The sequence below is a fragment of the Monomorium pharaonis genome, chromosome 10 (assembly GCF_013373865.1).
Source record: "Monomorium pharaonis isolate MP-MQ-018 chromosome 10, ASM1337386v2, whole genome shotgun sequence".
NCBI lineage: Eukaryota > Metazoa > Arthropoda > Insecta > Hymenoptera > Formicidae > Monomorium > Monomorium pharaonis.
In genome coordinates this window covers 10,505,162-10,529,935 of record NC_050476.1, presented here as the reverse complement: position 1 = coordinate 10,529,935, position 24,774 = coordinate 10,505,162, and the positions used below count along the sequence as shown (strand labels likewise).

Here is a 24,774-nt window from a genome sequence, read left to right as displayed (position 1 = left end):
GATTTATTCTGCTTGTAATGTACAATAGCGGCGGTCGGCGAAGGTGCCGCGTCGGGTTACACTTGATTAGATACGGCGCGTGACTCGGAGTTAACGCGTCGTCTCTTCGCTCGCTCGAGGTTTGCTTGCGGCTAAGTCCCGAACTCGTAATTTACTCGTGCGGGCCGCCGATACGGCTTGATTGCTAATCACTGATCCCGCGGGCCGCTGTTCGGCAGCAGCTTAAATAGTGTCGCGGATTTGATTATTAGTGGGGGCATCGGGCCCTCCGCATGACCATATATGGTCATTTCCGCGCGCATCCGGCGCGCGGGAAATTTTTGCGAGCTTAGCAACAATTGCCAAAATGCAGGTATGCATTTCCGGTGACATGATTGTTGCTAAGCTGGCTTCGCTAATTCCTTGAGGTGGCTGGTGCGTTGCCCAGTGCGATGACCGGCCGGCAGCGCACGAGGCATATGTCACCTGACACCTTATGATAGCGAGCCTTCCTCGGCGAGCTAAATGATAATTTGAATACTCTATATTCTTTATTTATAATATAATTTTATTGGTTGTGAGTGTTCCGCTCACAACACCGCTAGTTTTCAAAATATTTAGTTTTTAATTAGGTAATTACTCACAGTTTAAGAGAGGCAACTCCGATGATTTTAGCTTAATATGTGTTGTCAAATTCACCTTCCTGAATAAGATTTCAGTCCTTCAAAAGATTTTAGTCATCGCTTGTAATTCGGTAAAAAGTTATAAATAAAAAAAGTTTCGTTAATACGATATATAGTAATTATTCAATACAGTAGAGGTAGCTTCGATGACCTTGATTATAACATGTCAAAGTTATCCTTCTAACAAGGAACACTATCCAACTAACTCTCACCAATTTGAATGAAACTTAACATACTTATTAAACACCGAAAAACATTGAACATGTTTTTTCGTTTCTGCTAAATACCCATTTTAAGGGCAGAACTCATCTCTTAACTCCTAAGGGTTGGAACAGCTATGGCTAATTATTTCCGACACGATACATTTTCTGAAAAAAGTGCTCAGAACCAAAGTTGTAGGGTTTAAAGTGATGCACTTAATGGTAACCTTGAGTTGACCCTGAGAGCGATTTACAAAGTCAATTAAAGTCACTTCATGTTTAAAAAAAAAATAGCTTACTTTTAACCCTGAGAATTGATAGAGCGTTAAATTTTACGTTCAAAATGTGGGTGGATTGATCTAAAAGGGTCATTCGATGATCCGTTTTATGCAGAATCTTGTATTTATCCAAAACGATATATATTTTAAAAAATGATACAACCAAAGCTGTAGAGTTCACAGTGATGTACATGATAATGACGGCCTTGAGTTAGATTCGGCCTTGAGATTAATTTTCAAGATGAAAATGTTCAAAATAAACTTTCTTTCAGATAAAACAAACTTTTGGAATTTGAAAGTGTTTATCGATTTGATCAATTAAGGCAAAATTAGTCAGTGATTTGACCAATAAAGGAAATAGAAGTTAATTGTTTGTTTAAATAAGGCAAGATGTGATCGAGATCTAGCCAGTGAAGGCAAGATATGATCGAGATCCAGCCAGTGAAGGCAAGGTGTGACCGAAATTCAGCCAGTGAAAGCAGAGATGTGACCGAGATCTAGCCAGTGAAGGCAAGACATGATCGAGATCCAGACAGTAAAGGCAAGATGTGATCGAGATCCAGCCAGTGAAGGCAAGATGTGATCGAGGTCCAGCCAGTAAAGGCAAGACCAACCAATGAATTCATAATTTCTTTTCATTATCTATGAGTATAAATTACATAATAATTGACATCATCTTTTATATTCATGGCAATAGTAAGGAAAGGCTTCTATTGCAAAAAAATGTTCTATACACAAAGAGTTAGTACACCACGCACACTTTATTACTGCGATGTCATTGCAGATTTTGTAGACTGCACTGCAATTCTTTAAACAGAAATCAACAGGTGTTTCACATTTATTTGATTTTTCTTCGATATATCCACTTTTATACCAGGTGTATTTAATCATGTTTTTGTTACGTCCAGCCTTATAGGATTTAATTCTTTATTTGGTAGGAAGGGTATTTCAGGGAGAACAGGTAAGGCAGGGAAAAACGTAACAAAACGTGTAGAACCCGTAGGCACACAGATTAAGATAGGATAGGTGGCTCGGGTCGAATGCTCTTTTTATGACGAAAAAATATAGGTCAATGTACCGATAGGCCCGCTATAACCCGTTTCAAGTCGTACGTTCATCAGTCCAAGTTTCGAGTCAACGAATTGAATTGCTTTAACTCAGGATCGGACCAGGTGCAGTTTTTGTTCGGAATGAGGGGAGGTCGTTATTAATTAAAATAAATGATGAAGTTTTACATAAAATTAACAAAAGTTTTTTTTATTCTAATAACAAATAAAAATGAAAATAAAAAAATACAAATAAACACTGAAGTCGTGGTTTGACCATTTTGTAATAACGGTATAATCGAATTTTAAAACGCATAGTGAGTATGTATATAGTTGTACAAATATTATATAAGTATGTGGTGGGCGGAGAAAGGAAAACAAAGAGATTTTTGTTTTTTAATTCTATAGTATTAACGGTAAACGTGGAGCAAAGAAATAGACGAAGGGTTTATTCAATGGTTACATGGGGAAAACAGAGATGCTTGAAATGGTAAGAGGATAAAGAATAGCGCGGGAGAGAGTGGGGGTGGGACATCTTCGGGTTTTGGGAAACTGATCGAGAAATAAAAATGAGAAGCAGGAGAAGCGGGGACGTCTCGAGGATCACACGGGGGTTCCTCGAGATTGTGGGATAATGTAGGGATAACTTGAGGATCGCACGAAGGTTCCTCAAGGTTGTGAGATGGTGTCAAGATATCTGAGGAACGTGTTCATGTTCTTCAGTAATTGGAGACGAAGAGGACGGTCGAGGAACACTAAGTTCTTCGAAGGGGGTAGGAGGAGAAGAAGGTCGAGGAACACTAAGTTCTTCGAAGGTGGTAGTTGGAGAGGAGGGTCGAGGAACACTAAGTGGGAATTATTTATAAAATAATAGGAACATGTCTTAAAGAATTAAAACAGAAGGGAGTAAATGAGTAACGCAAAAACAAAAGAAATTATGATTGTGGGACTTACTCATTGCTGGTTCTCGAGCAAATCTGTCGGAATCAAAGGAATTTCCTGACCGGATGGAACGGTACTAAAATTTACTCGGGCACTGATTCTACATGATTATTTCTTTTACTCACTACATTTTCTCGTTACCGATTACCAACTATTTCATTTTCTCGTTATCGTAACAACTGACTATTAACTTACTCTCTTATTAGGGTGAAAAAACTGACTGTTAACTAACTCTCTTATTAATTGAACTAAACTAACTAACTGACTAACCAACAACTAACTCGTTCTCTTTAAGATTTGATATTATATATATAGAGTTTTACAGGGGGAGGATCCAGATGTGGGTGATTCAAATATTCTAACTGGTAGGACTCTTTTTCAGGAATGTGTGGTGGGTGAATTCTAAGGTTTCTTATTGGAGAATAGTTTTTCCTTTTTGCCCAATCATACGTTTAGTAATTCGTCGAAAGTTTCTGTTTTCTCCCACATTCCTTCAATTTTATCGAAGGGATCCGACCTATCGCGTAGGTTATCTTCCTTTTGGGTTTAAGAGATAAATAATTTTTTTTATCGTGCTAGACGTGCTACGGTATGGTTTGCAGATGGAGGAAACGGTTATTTATTTTTTTGCTTATGTTTAGATACTTTATTGCTCATTCTTTGTGAGGAAACGTGAAACTTTGCTTAGATCCCATGTTTGTTTTTGAATTTCTATCTTTAGAATTTATTATTTGTTGACTCAATATTGAAAAGGAGTCGGAATTATCAGCTTGGTCGTTTCGTCCATCCATGTTTGTCATCACGTTTCTAACAGACTAATCCTAGACGCATAAAAAATTATCGGAGACCGTTGAAACGGAATTTCTTTTGTAAATAATTTGTTTCTTTGACGAAAGGAAATCGTGGAGTCTGCCGGACGTAACATTTTTTAATCGGGATGATGAAAATTGATTGTGTATTAATGACTGAATTTTGAGAATGTTATTCCTCAAAGGTAGGTTAATATCATAGTTGTATAAAGATGTAAGAGAGCATTGTGGTATACTTGGATTTGATGTAGCCCAACTTCTTAAGCAATCTACGATAGAGCTTTTTGTCTCGTTATAAAATGTTAATTTTTTAGTTGTATTTGTTTCACTACAAATGTTTTCAGAAAGTATTTTAGTAGATTTAATATTTATCATAGAATTTTCATTTATAGTTTGGTTGTTAGAAATTAATATTTCATTTGAAACTTCCAAATCAATATTGTTTTCAAAACAAGAATTGTCTTCATTCGATAATATGTTTACAGGTGAATTTGATAATTCGATATTATGACATCTTTCTTTGTTTAAAAAAGTAAATATTGAATGCCTTGAGTCTACAATATCTTTAGTAACTCTACGATAAAATTGACGTTTTCCTACAAACAGTTTCATTTTTCTTTTTTTTATAGCAGCCATATTATTGCAATTTGTATTTTATTACAAAAGAAAAAAAAATGCGTAATAATAAAATAATAGTTAATAAAACTTAATACTAATTGTCTTTGGTAAAATTAGTGGCAGTTTTCTCTACAGTTACGAATAAATAGTTATTACTTTGTAATGTATAAAAAAACTTTTACTTGCTCTTATTTGCTTTAATAGAAAAGCGTTGCGGAGCATGTTTTAGCCATACTTTTATGCTGTCTTCTACTTCGTGTTGTGTAGTATTGGGTAGAGCTTTTTGAACAGACGTTATCACTACATTATTAAGCTTCAAATTTGCAAAAGACTTTTTATTGTTTCGCTTTCCGAAGAAGCGGTAAGATGATGCTATTGTATCCGAAAGAAGACGACGAAGTATTTTGTTCGTTATCGATGTTATATCTCCACGGCCTCCAATTGTTGACAAATAAGATCCCTAAAAAATTTCAAAAATAACAAGACAAATGTTTATTTAATATAAATTATTTTTTATTTTTTACACACAAATACTTATTTTACCAGATTTAAAATATTTTCTTCTTTTTCAAGATATTCTTCCAATTTTATAATATCTTCTAATGTTGTCATTGGTAGAGTACAAGGCAATTGTAATTTTTCATTTGATTTAGATGTTGTTACAATAGAGTTGTTAGTCTCCTTTATAATTTGCAATATTTGATCATTTTGATTGTAGATATCTGCATTCTGTCGTTTTAGAAATGCAAGCGTCGCATAAATATCACGTAGAGTTCTGTTGTCTATTTGTGATTCCACATTTTCAGTATTCGTAGTAGACAGAAAATTTTTTTCTGTCAATGTATGTTTACGAGTTGGTTGTACAAGATGATTCGTTGTTACAAGTATATCATCTGTTTTTGCTGTACTCGCATTTAGTACTTTATCTAAAATCGTTAAATGTTATGAAAATAATACATATATAGAAAATACTTGAACTGAAATAATACAAAATAATAGTACTATTACCTTCTATAATGGATGGACCTTCAACACAAATTGGAAAACTTTTATCTAGTTTAGGAGGAGCTTTCAGTTTAGATAATACTGGTATATTTTCTTCATCCGATGAGTCGCTGGTTATATACTTTAATGGCTTATTTCGCTGTCTTTTACTAGTAACATTTGAAATTGATTGTTCTGGTTCTGACGCTACATCTGATAAATACTGACACAGTTTTAATTTCTTTTGAGCTTTTTTAAAATCATCTACAGACAAAATACAAATTTATGTGTGTAAATTCATATTTATATTTAAAATATATTGATAAATTTATATGTATAAAATTAATTAATATATACATCATATAATAAATATATGCATCAAGAAAAAAGTAATTGATTCAACAAAATGTTACGTTGCGGAGCTGCCAACAAAAAATATATTCAATACAATAATATATGCTATTGCAATATCAACATCATAATTCAATCAAGTTATACTTGCATTAACAGCAAATATTATTATATTAAGAATATCTTGTTAAATCAATTACTTTTTACTTAGTGTAGAAATATATATTTAAAACAAATTAAAATTAATATTTGATTTTCCAATTTACTTTTAAAAGATTTATATGAAAAGTACAAGTTATTACAGTATAAATAAATAATAGCTGGTATCATGCATTGTTACGTTAAATTAGGTTAAGTTACTTTACTTACCAGTCTCAAAATAACTTTTTGTTATTTGACATAATGACCATTCATTAGTTGGCATCGCTCCTTGTTTCAAAAGTTTTTCATACCTGTCTTGTGATTTTACAGGTGGCCAATAAACTTTTTTTTTTTCAGGAGTAAACCAGCGAACGCTTACAATCCCTACTTCGGTCTTATCATTTGCCAAATCTTTGCTTGCAAACTCTACGCCGATAAAAGCCATGCTTTTAATGCAGTACAAAAAACGTATTAATGTCTTTTGGGGCATATAAGTACACATAATACAGTAAAAATTACTTACTTTAACTTTTTCAATCACACAAAATACACACTGCCCTGTATGATTAATAATTATTATAACCTATAAAAGACTCCGACTAGCGCGATTTTGCAATGCGCGATGCGCGATATCCAATTCGAGCTCTGTTCTTCGAATAAACAATTCTCATTGGATATTGCGCGTCGCGCGTCGTAAAATTGTGCTGGTTTTCTAAAGCGCGTGCGCACGGAGTGTTGACGGTTTTAATGTATGAAAAAATAAATACATAACTGATAATATATATAAAAAAGAGATGTCTCTTGATATCAAACGTCTATTAATTACAAATATATTACATTAAAATACCATTGTATAAATTACGTCACAAATGACATGTATAAAACGACAAATAGACGTGACTAGTTTAAGACGTTATTAAGACGTATTTAAAATCACGTAATAAAGACGTATATCTTAGGTCATTCGACGTCATTGTTCACAAAAATACGTATTTTCTACGTCTTTAACACGTCATCATGTTTGCTGGGATCAACGGTGAACAAATACGGTCACTTTTCTCAATCAGCCTTAGCTGAGCACTGGATGGAGACTGGACACTCCGTGCAATACGAAAAAGCTACAATGCTAACTCCTTCTCAAGATTACTTTGCCAGAAAACATTGTGAAAGTCTAGAAATTTTGAAACATCCCGATAAAGTGATAAAAGTTAACCGTGATAAAGGTTATCAGATAAGCTCGATTTGGCACACTGTCCTCCCGGTTTTTTAATTGATCAATTAAAAACATTTCGGAACAGTACGTATTAATTGGCAAATAGTAAGCCAATATTTTATTAAGATTGGCCAACAGTTGATCAATAGTAGGCCAATGAACTGTGCTACTATTGGACAAATAACTCTGTCCCCTCCCCTCACTCCTATCCCTACCACCAGGACAAGGGGTATATAAGGACTATTACAATCCAAGAGAGCTTAGTATCGGCGCTCCTACCCCTGATGATGCAAACTGCAACGTTTGCGAAATGTTAGCGCAACGCTGTACCAGGACGACGCAGCATGTATCCGGAAGCCCTTTCTATTGGAAGCAACGTCAATGGCTGTGAAAGCTTTAAGTCTAAAAGAAAAAACAATTTAGTTTATTATTAATTTGTAGTCAAGTGCAAATGAATTTACTAGATCTCCATAGTAGTGGTAAGATTATCTGACTTAAGGCATGTTCGCAGCGCGTGATAGCGCTGTCACAGTATCAAGAGACACGGTAGTGGCTCGCGCCAAGTGAACGCGCAGCGCGAGACCGACCGTGTACTTTTCCTATACTGTGACGTTATGCCAATCTGTCTTAGAGACAACGATGCCAGTTCAGATGCTTTTACCAGCACCTGTCTGTAGTGCGATTCTGTAACTTGTTAAGAGGTGTCGGTATCGTTATACTGTCGTTGCGCAGTTTTTTTACCATATAACATATCTCCATAGCAACAGTATAACGATACCGACACCTCGGGGTCAATTCTGTAACTTTCATCATAGTGTAAATGCGAGCCATCTCACGGAAGTTTGTTCGGCAAGAAATTTCTTGTCGCATGGTGAGATCCGAGAGAGAAAACTGAAAGATAGAACAAGAAAAAAAATGTGGAGCATCGTACGTGTCGGGATCGCGTTGTTTAAAATGACAATGTACATGGCAGCAATTTTTTTATTTGGTGACGATAGCGAAGAGGAGAATGATTACCAAGTTATGAGAGTAACACGAAGGACACTTAGAGATGTCTCAGATCCTTTCTCGGTTCCCGATAACGAATTCCATAAAGTATACAGGTAAAATTTTATCTTTAAAACTTTTAATAGTAGTAAAGGTTTATTGCAGAGCATGCTTTTTATATGTTTTAGACTGACGAAGAATACAATGCGTATACTAATTGATGAATTAATGCCATTTATGCCTGAGAAATCAGGAATAACTGCAATATCTTATGAATTGCAGGTATAATATGTTTTAAATTATTTATTTATTTAGCGGCATTAATTTCTTAATAATTTTTTAAATCTTAATTTAATATGTTATTTTATTTTAGATATTGGCATCGTTAAACTTCTTTGCGACGGGATCTTATCAGAGAAAAGTTGGGCAAGATTTTTTAACTTACATGTCGCAAACTTCTTTAAATTGTTTTCTTCATGCAACTGTCAATGCATTGAATAATGTAATAAACAACTGGATTCGTTTTTCAGTAACTGCTGATAGAATTGAAGAAATCAACAAGGGTAAGTTATTTATATGTGTGTGTCATGTATCTGTGTTTGTGTGTAATCTGTGTCATGTGTGTAATAATATTAAATGTGATACACTTTGCGATGAATGACATATGGACATAATGATTTTAATGAACGCTCATCATTTTTATGTTATACTTTAAATATACCTTTATAAACTTTTACTCAAAACTCTATAAGAAAAAAACATGCACTTTTACTATTTTATTTTTCATGAACTTTTACTATTCAATTTTTCATGAACTATACTGCAAACTTATCCTTAATTTTCAAAAATATTTTATAAAAATAATTACTTTTTTAAAATTTTTTAGAAACGGTGGTTTTTCAGGAGTAATCAGAGTAATTGATGGAACACATGCCATTTTTCCACCCGAAGCTGAGAGAGAATATCTGTTTATTAATAGAAAGTTATACCATTTGTTAAATGTGTTAGTTGTAAGTATATAAGTATTGATATAAAAATATAGAAGTATAGAGGATGTTAAAAAAACATTCAGCATTTACATTTATGATTAATGTATCAACGTATGCAACATAAAAAGAAAATAATTTTTTTATATACAATAATAATTTTATACACAATAATAGTAAATTACAAAATAGTAAATATAATTTTAGATTTGTGATTTCAAATGTGAAATTCTTGCCGTAAGTAGTGCCCACGGTAGCCGAACACACGACGCCCTTGTGTTACGATCATCGAGAATATTTGCTTATTTACAAAGGAGGCACGGAGAAGGTGAAACAAATTCCTGACTTCTAGGTAAATAAGTGGATCATGCAATGAAAAGAATAATACATAAACAGAATTGTATGCATACCTTACTGAACTTTTTTTAACGGTATTAATAACGTTCTTTAATTTTGAAACAAATAATTTTAAAAAGCATTGTATGCACATTCTAAGTGATTCTGCATACCCTCTTCTACATTTCTTGCTAACGCCAAAGTTAAATGAAGTAGAAAGAACTCCAGATGCAAGATCTACAGATCATCATGTTCGGACTCACGCAGCTATAGAGCGCTGTTTTGGTATCTTAAAAAGTCGTTGGCGTTGCTTGCGGAAAGAACGAGCTTTGCATTATAGTCCACAATTCGCTGGTAATATCATTTTCAATTTTTTAATTATTTTATAGATTTTATTTTTATAGATTTCTGTAATCTATAATTTTTTAAAATATTTTTTGTAGATTTTATTGTTTTATAAATTTTTTTATAATAAAGTAATTATTATATTATTTAACTTTCTCTTACTGTTAGATTAGATTATTAGATTATTTTCTGTTATTTTGAATGTAGATAGTTACTATTTTATTATTTGTTTCAATATATTTATATTTGTGAAATATTTTCTTGCAGCTCTCAATGCATGTTGCGTTCTGCACAATATGACAATTAGATGGAGAATTCCTAATAAGGAGATACATTTAAATGAACTAGACCTTATACCACCAATAGTATATAATGATATTAATGAAGAACATGGCGAACAAATCCGAAATAAAGTAATCCAGTGGTATTTTACCCATTAATAAAACTTTTTAAGATTATAATTAAGTGTAATTACGTGTTTTTAAATCTTTTTTAATAAACTAATTTATACTTTTTCATACTTAATGTAATTAATTATAAAATATGATTATATAATAATTGTTCTTTCTTGAGGAATATAAATATAAATATTAAATTGTAAAAATATATTTACTTTTATATTAAAATATTTTTATATTGTAACATGTGCACATTTGTATATTAATATTTATATTAATACAATTGTTCTTATTCCAAGTAATGTGGAACAATAGATCACGTAATATTTAATAGTTCATCTACTTTTTCAGTCAACAATAGTAGTAATTCAGTATTCTCTTGGTGTGCTTTCTTTTTAAACTCCAAGTCTTCTCTAGCTATGGCTAATTTTTTTTTTAATTGCTCCTTAGTATTAGAGTAATCGTACATGTATTGCTCTAACATCTGTTTTACATCCTGTTTTATTTTCTTATTATTAGTATCTGAAAAAATTAATTTAATAATTTTATATTATTAATATCACGTTTCTTCAATAAAAAAATGTTAAAAAGTTAAATAAAATAAAATACTATTGATATCACCCCAAAAAGGAAGGAAGAAATTATTTTAACTTACTTCCGTCGTTAGATTATCTTTTGTTTTTTGTTGATATTGCACTGGAGTTGATATTACACTGGAGATGATCGAGTTGATTTTCTGCATCAACATTTATTACCTCGCTGTGGCAGGGGTCTTCCTCAAATTTAATAATATTGTTGCGTCGAGACGCTCTTTATCACCCACACACACTCGCACTCGCGGAAAGACAGCTAGGCGAGATTTCGTTATAACACCAACTTTATTTAAAGAACAGAAACAGATCTGCAACGCGTTCTCCACGGCAAGAGTTCGACGCAGAACTGAACATCTTTTCTTACTTACAAACAACAAACTCGTTGCTAAACAAATCTCTCTCGGCAACCGGCCGATCGATATTATCGATTGGTCCTGACTGGAGGCGCGGAGTATACCGGGCGATGCGTGGCGCGCAACACTGCTCCCCCTCTTTACAATTGTCGTCCCGACAATTCGGAGAACCGCTTGCCGCATCTCTCCAGGAAGGGGGCCTTTCCCAAGGTTCCAGGACAGTTTCTTGCCCTACCCGTGCTGCTGCGTGGGCTTCCGGGCCACGTCCACCTAAGCTCTCCCTTCCAGGAAGGAATTCTTCCTCGCAGAACTAGTAAGGTTTCCCACGAGAAATCTTCGACGTCCGAATCCTTTTTTCCGTTCCCGTGCTCTTCTCTTGTCGAGTCTTCCTTCTTCACCGTGCCGAGTCTTGTATGCTTCTTGCTTCTTTCTTCGGGATCGGGGGGGGGGGGGGAATTGACTCCCGTGGACCCGACGCTCTCAGAACCCCTCGTCCCCTGCCTCGGCATTTGCCCTAAGTCCCACACGGGAAAACCACGGTCAAAAACCGTGGGAGAGGCAGTCCAACGGAATATCTTCCTCGAACTCCGGACTACTTTTCTTCCTCACTCCGTCGAAAATGAAAGCTGAAACAGAAGAACACAAAAACGAAACACAGATTTCCGACCTAAAATGTATTTTAAAAAATTATAATATCTTCTTTAAATAAAGAAAAATTGTACGGGCTCAGGCTTTTGTCGGTACTAGTAACTATTTTTAATGAAATTTCCCTCTCAAAGAAGGAAGCCAAACGGTCTACATGTACTACTTTATCTTTATGTCGAGGAGATTTTTGTACAAATACCACTTCTTCGAGCTTTTCACAATCACCCATGGGCCTTCCCAAGGGCTTTGAAGCTTCGGAGCCTTCCATCGAATTCGGCAAGGATTAAAAAACTGTTTGTCCTGATTCAAAATGCGTTAGTTTCGTCCGTCGATCATACCAGGACTTGACATTTTTAGATCTAACTTGAAGATGTTGCCTAGCAAATCGATGTATAGCTTCCAGTCTATTTCTTAATTTGGTCACATATTCCATTTTTCCTCGTCAGAAGATCAAGAGGTAAACGCAGATCTTGTCCAAGATACATCGCCAGAGATAATCCAGTAGGTTCATGTTTTGAAGAACGAAAAGCCAAAATAAGGGAACCCAGCAATGCCAGTTTCTCTAATTTTCACAAATATACTTTGCCAGATAATCCAGAAGAGTACGGTGCTGGCGTTCAACTTGCCCGTCAGATTGTGGGTAAAGAGAGGTTGTCCAAGTCTTCTTAATTCCCAAAAGCAACACCATTTCATGAAAAAGTTGAGACTCAAAGTTCCTACCTTGATCTGTATGCAACTCCAAAAGAATTCCACGTCGCGAAAACATCTGCTGAACTAGAGATTTTGCGACCATTCTCGCCTTTTTATTCTTAAGAGGGAGAGCCTCCAGCCACTTCGTCAAACAATCCACATCCAATAAAAGATATTTATTCCCTAACGTGGAAGCTGGAAGAGGACCCAAAATATCCACCTGTATTCTTTCAAAAGAAGCGTCCACATTGTAGACTTGTAAAGGAGCTTTTTCCTTTACATGTCTACAATACAAATTTACAAAATTATTTTGATTATGCGACGTTGCTTTCCCTCGGGAACCGCCAGGTCCGAGGGGGCTGCGCCCAATTAAACGGTAATCTTTATAACCGATAATAAGTAACGCTTTCTTAGTTAGAATCGGTAATTTACGAGAATGGTAGCTTCAGTGTTGTTCGAGAATGCTCTCGATACGGTATCGGTAACTGGCATACGATATCCCCCAATATCGATCGAGATGGCTCTCGAAGCGATAACGGTAACTTGCGTACGGTATCCCCCAATATCGATCGAGATTGCTCTCGATACGATAGCGGTAACTTGTATACGGTATCCTCCAGATATATCGGGCGAGATTGTTCTCGACACGATAGCGGTAACTAGCCAGAACGGTAACTTCCCAGTACTCTAAATTTTTGGGCGCCAGGCGCGACTTCTCGCGCCACACAATAATTTGCGATAATGCGGTAACCAACTAGAAAGCGTTACAAGTGCCGGTAGCTCTTTACTCTAAACGGTAAAGTGGCGTGATTCCTTTTGAGACGGAAAGTGTGGAGACGTCGGATCGAGGCAGGTCGTAGAAAGATTCGGTACTCAACTTGTTAAACAATGAAAGAGTTATATTGTATTTCTTTAGTGACAGTGAGAACGGTAATAATGCAACAATGAGCTCTACTCAAAGCGTCTGCACACAATTAATTCACGGATATAACTTTGATAGACGGAAACGAATTATAGACACAAATATGCGGAAACTATAGAATTGATAATACGAGGCGGGAGGCCGTCGAGGCTCTCCGCTCGAACAGAGACAAAATTAATAATTGCAGAACCAATTCGCGGTAACAATGACTCTAAGATAACTATGACTGTCGGCCCCGGCGTAGTCCGAGAGGGACGTACTCACGTTATCAAATATTTGGGGCCGGTCGGTCCGAGCCCTCGTGCGGCCACAAAACTCTACTCTTTGCTTTGAGTTATTTTACACTAAAACAATAGCACCAACGTTATCGGATTTCGGATGACCGATATCACAATTACAAACGGTATCCGGTATCCGGTCCCGCACGAGGGTTGACCGCCTTATCCGAACCTTACGTATCGATGGCTGCCGAGTGATGGCCTTACAAACTGAACGGTGTCCTGGTCTTCGAAGTCCTTAGCGGTAACTATGGCGGTATCTTGGGGCTCGTCTTAGTCGAAACGCTCACTGATACGGCTTGCCGAACAGTGAGGAGCTCCGGTCCCGCGCCGGCCGGCTCGAGCCGCCGCGCATGCGCGTGCTTCGATTTTCGGTCGATCCGCACGCCTCGATCCCATGCTGCGCCGCATCGCCTCTCCAATTGCTTCGTGGTCCGCGCGTGACGACTTCCGCCGATGAGAGTGCTCTAGCTCTGCCATTTTCGGTTGGCCCGGCTGGCCATGCCGTGGCCGAACCGATCTGGGTGGCGGGCAGTTGACAGTTTGACGGTCTGCAGCCCGGTGGCGTGCCCTCGGCGTGATTCCTCCCAAGAATCTTTTATGTCGCCATGCGGTATCCTGGCTGCCACGGTTTACTTGCGGCAACGGTATCCTTGCGGCTCAGGGCGGTAACAAGCAGCGGGGCTCGACGCACGGCTCGGAGGGGCACCTCGCCTACTGTCGCTTGCTCGCGATACTATTCCCCCGACGGCTGCTCCTCCTCCGTTCTTTGTACAATAAAAAATGAGCCCTCACTCGGCGCCCTAAATCCTAAATATCCTAATACAGTACCACGAAAACTAGAAAAAGATAAAATAAGTAAAACAGAGTTACGTCCCCCTCGACTCGGCGAGGAAGAGCCCCAAACCGACCCCCTCGGTTGGACTTACGTCCCTGTGACGAGCGCGGCCGAACGCGCCACGTCACAATTAATAAATTTTAATATTTTCGCCAGCTAAATAGTCACCCTAAGGGATGTTATTCTTTCGGCTTGAAGAGAGCGCTTGATGAAACCGTCGTTTAATATCGCGACAAACTGCGAGCACGCGAATTTTATCGCGTACGACGTGAGAACACTCGGGATAAGCCTTGCGAGACAGCCGCTCAAGATCCGCCTCCAATGTCGCGTAATCCTCCCCCGGAGACTGTCTACGATTCGTAAATTGTAAATAAAAACTTTGCGCGAGCTTGCTCTCGCCGAAACGCAATTCTAATTACGTTTTTAGCTCCGCGAAAGTAAGAGATTCGTTTCCATCCCCGCACGAATCGAGTAAACAGCGCGCTTTTCTCCGCAGACACGACGCTAATACCACCGCCTTCTCCGTCTTATTCCAGCGAGTGAAGCCCGATTGCGCACATAAGCGATTGAATATAGTCCACATAAGCGATTGAATACCGTGTCCAATCAAGTCCATGTGGACACGGACTTGATTGGACACAAACCTGATTGGACACGGACTTGATTGGACACAGTCCCGATTGCACACTGTCCCGATCGGATACAGTCCCCATTGGACACGGACTCGATTGGACACAGATCCGATTGGACACGGACCCGATTGGACCCGGACCCGATTGTACACGGACCCGTTTGTACACGGACTTGATTGCACACGATATGATTCTGCATCGCAGAATAATGCAAAAACAATTTAGATAGCACAGAAAATTTAAAATAAATTTTCATAAATATTTTACGAATTTATTTTTTAAAAATAGTTTTTAAAAGTTATTTAATCATTTTTCATAAACCATTTAGAAATAATACAAAAATTATTATTAACAATATATAAAATATATTTTTAAAATGTACTGAAAACTATTTATGGTATATAAAGAAATATTTTTTATATTTTCGGATTATAATAGCATAAATATTTATTTGTAATAAATATTTATTTATTTTAAAAAATAATTATCATAATTTTTTTATGCCTGGCAAACTCAGACATAAAAATACGTACAAAATATTTATTATATGTATTTTTCTTTCTTATACATATTTTATAGTCGCAAACCCATTTGGTGCAGAAAATGCTTTGTGCACACGCGCGCGCGCGCGCACACACACACACACACACACACACACACACACACACACACACACACACACACACACACGGGAAGGTACAAGGGGGGCGAAGCCCCTCTTTCCGCACCCACCCCGTCCAAGTCGCTAACCCATGTACTATCTGCAATACGGAATCGTATCGTGTGCAATTGGGTCCGTGTGCAAACGGGTCCCAGATACCACAGGACGTCCTCAGGATCATCCTGAATATGTCCCGGGATGTCCTGGGATCTTGTCAAGATATAATAGTTGTATTATTGTAAATATTTTATATAAATATTTTATGTATAAATTTGACTTCTAAAGTAAGTTTAGAATGTCAGATTCTATAATAAAATTAATATAAATTAAAATTTTACTCATGTCTTGAGGACATCCTTGGGATGTCCTGAGGATATATGTATTCTGGCTGAAAACGTTATTCTTAAAATATTGTATAAAGAGTTTCATTAGCTACAAAATGTCTGAAGATAAACTTAAATATAATGACTGTACAAATACCAGACATTTTAGATAGTACAGAATGTTCTAAGAATATGATATCCTGAAAATCCTCAGGACATCCTAAAACAGTCCTTAGGACATTCTAAAACAATCCTCAGGACATCCTAAGACAGTCCTTAGGACGTCCTAAGAGAGTCCTCAGGACATCCTACAAAAGTCCTCAGGACATCCTGAAATAGTATTCAGGGACATCCTGGACGTATAGTAATTTTTGAAGAAAACGGGTAAATTAATATAGTAAGTGAGAAAATCTTTGAATATCGTACGTATTTCTAAAATGTATTGCAAAATCAAATGTGTAAAAATGTTGACTTCAAAGTCAGATTGAATGTCTATACTTATTGAAACAATATGGCATATTAACAATACTAAAAAATTATAAAAAATGACATTAAATAATTTTTTTATTTTATTTTATATGAACGGCGCAAAAACAGTTTTTTAAATAAGTTATTCCACATGCTATTTCATGCGCATATGTTAAAATGATTTTAAAGAACTGTAAAACTTTATATTTATTTATAAACATATAAGTTAACTATATACGTTTCATCCTTCTGACAACATCTATTGTACTGATCTATGTATAAAAAAGATGTACGCATAAACAAGAAGTACTCATGAATCATCATGAAGCGTTAGGATGCGTATGGTCTTCGAAGTCAAGCAACGTCGGCGATGGTTGATACTTGGATGGGTGGCCGTTTTCTCGGGTAGAGAGATTAAACATGCTTTAACAGGTACAACTGTCGCTGAAACATGTATACTATGTATAGTCTTTTTCCTCTTAGAAAATTATCGTAGAAATAATTTGAATTTTAAATTTTTTGTTAAAGTTTTTTTTTAATTCTCAAAAACTGTTAAAAATACTTAAAAATATTTAAAAATTTTTTAAATTAATTGAAATTTCTTATTTTTTAAATTTTTCTGAGAAACGTTTTAATTCTTATAAAAAATCGATACATTTATCATAAATCCTAAAAAAAATCTAAAAAATCTGACAAAAAGTGATCATTGTTTGCTATTCTTGAGGATGTCCTGAGGAAATTCTATGGTATCCTTAGAACGTCCGGTGGACTGTCCTCAGGATGTCCTGAGGACTAAAAAGTGGCGCTCGTTTGCTATTCCTCAGGATGTCCTCCGAGGACGTTATCCGGGATAAAATCAGGACGTCCTCAGGACATCCACGAAGTTCGTCCTGGACGTCCTGAGAACGTCCTAAGGACGTCTGTGTGCTATCTGGGGTCGGTGCGCAATCAGGTCCGTGTGCAAATGGGTCGTGTGCAATCGGTTCCGTGTGCAAACGGATCGTGTGCAATCGGGTCGGTGCGCAAACGGGTCCGTGTGCAAACGGCTCGGTGCGCAATCGGGTCTATGTGCAAACGGATCGTGTGCAATCGGATCCGTGTGCAAACGGATCGTGTGCAATCGGGTCGGTGCGCAAACGGGTCCGTGTGCAAACGGCTCGATGCGCAATCGGGTCCGTGTGCAATTGGGTCGGTGTGCAATCGGGTCCGTGTCCAATTGGATCCGTGTCAAATCGGGTCTGTGTCCAATCGAGTCCGTGTCCAATCGGGACTGTGTCCAATCAGGAAATACTACTGTGTCCAATCGCTTATGTGCACAATCGGGACAGTCCCCATTCCAGCTATTCGCATGCGCGATCAGAGAAAACAGAAATTCGCGTAGAGATGCCTCCCCATCGAAAGTATCAGGCTTTAATTTTAAGACAAGAGCCGTCCGCCGCCGCCCGCGATTTCCCTCTGCGCCCGCGAGTCTCGCTTGAATTTCCGGCAGAAGCTTCATTATTATTACGACTTAACTGAGAGTTTGAGAGTCGCTTCTCCATCCGTCGCAAAGCTGCCTCACGCTCAACACAGACCTCCATCTCTGCGCGGAAAGTCTGTTGCTCCTGCCGGTCCTGTCTTCGCTCCTCGCGTAACTGGTGCAATTTGAGGACAGTCTCCGTCGTGCTCCTCTCCGCCTGTAACTGGGAGCGAGTCTTCTTTGGCGAATGAGTTGTCGACATAAGGATTCCTCTTGACGTCTGAATGTATCCGTCGGCTCGCTCGCTCGTCCGATCCCGGACGAGCCCCCAAAATGTTGACACTTTATATCACTTGCACTCACTCGCAGAAAGAAAGCTAGGCGAGATTTCGTTATAACACCAACTTTATTTAAAGAATGGAAACAGATCTGCACCGCGTTTTCCACGGCAAGAGTCCGGCACAGAACTGAACATCTGTTCTTATTTACAAACAACAAATTCGTTGCTAAACAAATTCTTCCCGGCACCCGGCCGACCGTATTCATCAATCGATCCTACAGCTGACTGGCGGCGCGAGGTATACCGGCCGACCCGCGACGCGCAACAATATTAATATTTAAATTATGACTCAAACCACGTATATTTGTGATTTGATTCCGTTTCGTGAACATTTCAATTTATTTTGAAAACTGATAAAACAGTTTTTCGCGCAGTATAGAATGCTTTGAGATACATTTGTATGAGTGCAAGCGCCAATGCATCACAACTAGGTTGCGTTTTGTCTGTGATTAGTTAGTTACCTTTTTTTTCAAGTTTGTAATTTCTTTCGTTTTTATCTTCAGGTGTCACCATCAGTTGTCGGTTGACAACCCTTGTTTCATTCGTCGTGTATCGCGCGTTCGCTCGGGAATGTATTCAGTCTAGCAGAGAAGCGCACATGAGTAATCGCAGTAAAGCCAATCGTGAAACAATAAGTTGTTCTCTCCCCGCATTTTCTTTTCTTATTACAATTTTTAACAGGTTATGGGCCCAGGTACCCTAGCCGTTCTGTGGTAATAGTGTGAAAACGAGTTGCAGGAAAGAGACCGTGAGTCGCGTGGTCGTTGTGCGGGCAGCTATATTAGCAAGTGTCGTCACCATTGCGATTGTGTGGGCGCATAAGAAAAGCATTCGTCATGGGTGAAGAGATCTCGGTGCGAAATGTTACAAAATTCGACGGGACGAATTTTCAAGCTTGGAAATTCCAACTGAAACAGGTATTTGTGGCATCGGGAATATTCGATGTGGTCGACGGGACGAGAGTTATGCCACAAGAACATGACTCGGTGACCGCAAAAACATGGATGAAAGACAATGCAAAAGCCATATTTTTGATGTCATCGTCAATAGAATATGGACAACTAGAGAATGTACTGATCTGTACAACCGCGAAGGAAATGTGGGACAAACTGAGTCGAGTCCACGAACAAAAGAGTGCGTTGAATAAAATATTCCTTCTATAAAAATTCCACGAGTACAAAATGGCCGCGAGTGACTCAGTCGTGCAACACATATCGAAAGTTCAAAATATAGCTGCGTAGTTAACAGACATTGGCGAAACCGTAACTGATGCAACAATTATTGTAAAAGTTCTTGTGAATCTAACGTTGAAATACAGTGCGTTTCTAACCGCGTGAGATAGCGTGGACCCAGAAAAACAAACTATAGAGAATCTCCAAGAGCGTTTAATCAAAGAAGAGGCGCGAATGAGCACTGTCAGTGATTCGGGGAGTGCGTTGGCAGTCTTGTGACAAGGTGGTGCATCACAGAACTCTGAGAAGGACGAGAAGAAAACCCGTCGTTCAAAGAAGTATGTCGAATGCTATAGATGTGGAGAAAAAGGACACTACGCCCGTGAGTGCCACCACAAGAAAAGTGATCAGGACGACAATCAGTCCAACGACTGCGCGTTCATGATGGAAACTTGCGCTCTCGAAAACAGAGAACCATCTGCTGAACTGTGCAAGCAACTACTGAGTGTCGAACAAAGCGTGGTATGGCTTACCGACTCTAAACATATGACTTACAGACGATGGTTTACCGAATACAAAATACGTAACAAGGGCGACTCTGTATCACTAAGAGACAATAGACAATGTGCGATAGTCGGAGAAGATGCAATAGACATAGAGAAGTTCGTCGATGGGCAGTGGCAAAAGGGGCGCATTGAAAATGTACTTCATGTGCCCGAATTGAAGAAAAATTTACTCTCGGTAGGGGCATGCACATCAAAAGATTTCTCAGTGAATTTCTGCAACAAGCAAGCAACAATATTGCGTCGAGGAGAAGTTGTAGCTTCGGGACTAAAACAAGACAATGAAGCTTACAGAATGTTCTTTCGAATGACAGGTTCGAAGAACGTCTACGAGGCAAACGCGTCAACCGAGAATTCACAAATATGGCACGAGCGCCTCGGTCATATAAACAAGCGAGTGCTTCGCGAAATGGCAGACAAAGGATTAGTTGGCGGAATAAAATTGTCAGATACTTGTGAGTTTTTTTGTGACGCGTGTCAGGTCGGTATATCTCATCGCTTGCATTTCAATAAGCGTCCGGATAAAGTGTACACGAAACCAGGTGAATTAATTTACATCGATGTGTGTGGCCCTATGTCCATCAAATCTCTTAGCGGCTCAAGATATTTTCTAATACTGAAGGATGGCGCATCGAGATTCCGGTACGTATACTTCCTTGGCACAAGTCGGATGTATATGATCGTTTCAAGGACTTCGAGAAGATGCACCAATAAGTTTGGTGCATCAATATTTTCTAATACTGAAGGATGGCGCATCGGATGACTCTACAATCAGATAACGGCCTCGAGTTTGTACCTTCTGTAACAAGAAAATGGACGAATTCCTAGCCATGCATGGAATTACAAGAGAGACTACGGCACCGTACACTCCAGAGCAGAACGAGAGAGCCGAACGGGACAATCGGACAATTGTGGAAAGTGCGCGAACCATATTGCACGCAAAAAATCTCCCGCTGACTTTATGGGCGGAGGCCGTAAACACCGCCGTGTACATCTTTAATAGAACTGTATCATCAAGTACACGCAAGGGTGATACACAGTTTAAGGTCTGGGCCGGCAAGAAACCAAATTTGAAACATTTACGCATTTTTGACTTGAGGGCGTACGCTCACATCCCGAAGCAGTTCACTCAAAAGTTAGATGTGCGTGCGAAAAAAGTAATACTGATCGGCTATTAAGGAAACTCCGACAACTACCGAGTGTATGATCCCGTATCCAAGAAAGTGTCAGTGACAAGAGACGCAATTTATCACGAACATCTCGGTATAGTGCCATGGACGAACAAAGATTCTACTGAGAACGTATTAATCCCATGAAAAAACATTGAAGAAGCCGAGAATCTCCAAGACAATTCACCTGAGGGGTCAGCCGATAAAGCTGAAGAAGGAGAACATGAAGGTCAGAATCAGATACACTGTCAAAATCAAGAACCAGAGGCTGCGCAGCGACAACTCAGGGACCGATCTACCATCAAACCACCCAAGAGGTATGAGATAAATGCAGCTGAATACAACAATCCCTAGCCCATCACAGTCGAGGAAGCACTAAAAGGAACAGATGCTCCCAAATGGAAAGAAGCTATCGAAAACGAGTTACAAGGAAAATCAGACCTGGCTGATTGTGAAGAAGGTTTCAGACATGAAGATAATCGACTCCAAATGCGTATTCAAGGTCGTCAAGGACACTCAAAGAAATGCTCATCGCTTCAAGGCACAGTTATGCGCCCGTGGATTTATGCAGACACATGGAATTGATGTCTCAGAGACGTTCGCACCAGTAATGAGATATGACTCTTCGCAGTGGCAGCTGAAATGGATTTGGAGTTCGGTCAATTTGATGTTCAAACCGCATTTCTATATGATGAGTTTGAAGAAACCATTTACATGCGGATTCCAGAGAGTCTTGCCGTAGAGAAAAATGTGAATACAAGTGAATATGTGTGTAAACTGAGAAAATCCTTGTATGGACTAAAACCAGCACCACGTTGCTGGAGCGATAACTTCCGTGCATTTCTTAAGCGTTTTGAATTTCATGAAACCTCGGCTAATAAATGCATTTTTATCGGTCAATTCGCCGGCTTGAAAGTGCTCCTAGCGCTATTTGTAGATCACGGACTAATTGCGGCAGAATCCCGAAAAGCTATAAACTTTGTGATCGAATGCCTGAGTAGCGCGTTTAATATAACACTAGGTGACTCTAAAATGTATGTAGGGATGCAAATTGAACGAGACCGAACGAATAAGTCAATACTTATACACCAAAGCGCGTATGTTGAGAGAAATCTAGTAAAGTTCCGTATGAATGAAGCAAAAGCGATGTGTGTGCCAGCGGATCCAAATGTCGTTTTACATTCAGTTGATGAATGTAACATAGAGTTAAGCAATGTTCCTTAAAAAGAAGCGGTTGGAATACTAATGTTCCTGGCGACCGTATCTCGCCCTGATATCTCTTACGCAGTAAATACCGTAAGTAAATATCTTAACAACCATAATCCCGAGCATTGGAGAGCCGTAAAAAGAATGTTTGCATATCTTGTTAATACGGTAGGATGCAGGGATAGAGTATAGAAGCGGCAGAACCAAGCTTAGTCTAATTGGTTTTTCGGATGCGGATTTTGCTAGCGACGTGGAGACCAAAAGATCAACCACAGGATATATTTTTAATCTAGCAGGCGATCCTGTAACATAGTCTTCTCAGAGGCAGAAAATGGTTCTGTTAAGTACGACTGAATCTGAATATGTGGCGGCAGCTTCAGCAGCAAAAGAAGCAGATTGGCTTCGGAGATTGCTAAAATACATCGGGTACCCGTGCTCCAGTGCAACAATATTTATGTAGATAGTCAAAACGCGATACGCCTTGCGAAAAATCCAGAATTCCATAAACGCACCAAGCACATAACGCACATAAACATTCGGTTCCACTATGTGCGTGAAAAGATTGAAAGTGACGAAATAGTACTAAAATATATTGCAACCGAATTTCAGAATATTTACAAAAGCTTTGCCGAAAGATAGGTTCCGTATGTTATGCGAAAATATTATCACGTACAGAGATCGTGCTGAGCGCTCAAACGGCGGAAGTGATAAAACAGTTTTTCGCAGTATAGAATGCTATAGATACATTTGTATGAGTGCAAGCGCCAATGCATGACAACTAGGTTGCGTTTTATATGTGGTTAGTTAGCCTTTGCGGCGCACGCGGTCGCTACTTCCCGGGGGAATCATTGCCGGAATCCGCTCTCCTCCTTGGCCACGATACCCGACGCGATACGAGTGAGTCCCAGATGCGCACAGTAATAAACGGACACAGCAGGCTGAGTGAAACGGACACAGTAACCAACGGACACAGACCAAACGGACACAATAACAAACGGACACAGTAACAAATGGACACAGTAACAAACGGACACAGTAACAAACGGACACAGTAATAAACGGACACAGTAATAAACGGATACAGACCAAATGCGCACACTGCACATGCGCACGGATCAAATGCATACACGGAAAGTCGCAAACCCATGTGATGCAGTGAATGCTTTGCACGCACACATACACACATACCACGGGGGAGTGCAAGGGGGTCCTTTGGCCCCCCTCCCGCACCCACCCCGTCCAAGTCGCTAACCTATGTGGACTTTACTTTGCTTGCAATGTATATGGATTGCATTTGGTTCGTGCGCATGTGCAGTGTGCGCATTTGGTCTGTGTCCGTTTGTTACTGTGTCCGTTTATTACTGTGTCCTTTTATTACTGTGTCCGTTTATTACTGTGTCCGTATATTACTGTGTCCGTTTGTTACTGTGTCAGTTTTGCACTGTGTCCGTTTGTTACTGTGTCTGTTTATTACTGTGCGCATCTGGGATGCTCCCCGCGATACAGCCCCTCTCGCTTGAGTCCGTCAATGCACCAAAATCGCGAGGGCGCTCCGCGGCTGACGCAACATTAACACGAACCTATGTCGGACGCAAAACGAGAATGGGGTGACTCGCCGGCCAGTGGCTTTACAATACATGTCGCGAATAAATGGACCACCTCACCGATAATTATCCTGGCTCGTCCTCTTCTCCGTCACCAGGCTTCCATGGTACTGCTTCGCACAGGCTCGCTTCCTGACACCGAGAGCAGCGGGCAGATACTTTCTTCGTCACCAACCACGCATTTTACAATTGTCGTTGCAAGTGTCTACTTTGACCGTACGCACGAGGGGATCGATCCGCGATCGACGCCGCGGACCCCCATTAAGAGCTGCGCGTTAGTCCTCGCGCATTACGTGGCTCCAATCACAGCAGGGCGAGCAATCCTGTGCCCGCAGGATTGTGAGCGCTCTAATTCTTCCGGGGGCTCTACGGGTTCCTCGCGAAGAATTTTCCGCCGGCAACTTCCGGCGCCTCGCAGCGGCCCTCTGCTTTTTGCGGCAGACTCCTGCATCCTGCGAGGGCAGTCCCGCGACCCCGTGTCATCGCCCTCAGGATGCTCACCGTTCGGTTATCAGCCGGGGCGCCGATTTTCCATACGACGGCGCCAGCTTTTCCGGTGCTC

At 39.3% G+C, this 24,774-nt stretch overlaps 3 protein-coding genes across 4 annotated transcripts in view; 2 read left to right on the top strand and 1 right to left on the bottom strand.

Annotated features, from left to right (window-relative positions):
* The window catches only part of LOC118647620 (gustatory receptor for sugar taste 43a-like), an 88,291-nt gene that overhangs the window by 1,112 nt on the left and 62,405 nt on the right, over positions 1-24,774 (top strand). The gene's annotated exons all lie outside the window — the stretch shown is intronic.
* LOC118647619 lies at positions 4,219-8,522 on the bottom strand. The gene is made up of 4 exons (XM_036292859.1): positions 6,260-8,522; positions 5,564-5,803; positions 5,099-5,481; positions 4,219-5,015 (listed from the first exon to the last, which is right to left on the bottom strand). Exons 1-4 carry the CDS (start codon positions 6,531-6,533, stop codon positions 4,734-4,736), a joined length of 1,179 nt encoding a protein of 392 aa, XP_036148752.1. The 5' UTR covers positions 6,534-8,522; the 3' UTR covers positions 4,219-4,733.
* LOC114255578 (putative nuclease HARBI1) lies at positions 8,951-10,400 on the top strand. Of its 2 annotated transcripts, XR_004964804.1 has the most exons (3): positions 8,951-9,241; positions 9,425-9,907; positions 10,166-10,400. XR_004964804.1 is itself a non-coding variant. In XM_028194704.2 (2 exons), the coding sequence occupies exons 1-2, from the start codon at positions 9,700-9,702 to the stop codon at positions 10,336-10,338; spliced, it is 381 nt and encodes a 126-aa protein (XP_028050505.2). In that variant the 5' UTR covers positions 8,951-9,699; the 3' UTR covers positions 10,339-10,400. The 2 variants fall into 2 exon arrangements, 1 of the variants encoding a protein (XP_028050505.2); XM_028194704.2 differs by having other exon boundaries at positions 8,951-9,907.

Excerpts from the sequence above, each read along its gene's own strand:
- LOC118647619 (XM_036292859.1), bottom strand. The coding sequence starts at position 6,533 with ATGTGTACTTATATGCCCCAAAAGACATTAATACGTTTTTTGTACTGC. Across the intron at positions 5,482-5,563 it reads AGGTCCATCCATTATAGAAG|ATAAAGTACTAAATGCGAGT; the intron begins GTAATAGTACTA and ends TAACGATTTTAG. Across the intron at positions 5,016-5,098 it reads AAGAAAATATTTTAAATCTG|GGATCTTATTTGTCAACAAT; the intron begins GTAAAATAAGTA and ends GAAATTTTTTAG.
- LOC114255578 (XM_028194704.2), top strand. The coding sequence starts at position 9,700 with ATGCACATTCTAAGTGATTCTGCATACCCTCTTCTACATTTCTTGCTA. Across the intron at positions 9,908-10,165 it reads TTATAGTCCACAATTCGCTG|CTCTCAATGCATGTTGCGTT; the intron begins GTAATATCATTT and ends ATTTTCTTGCAG.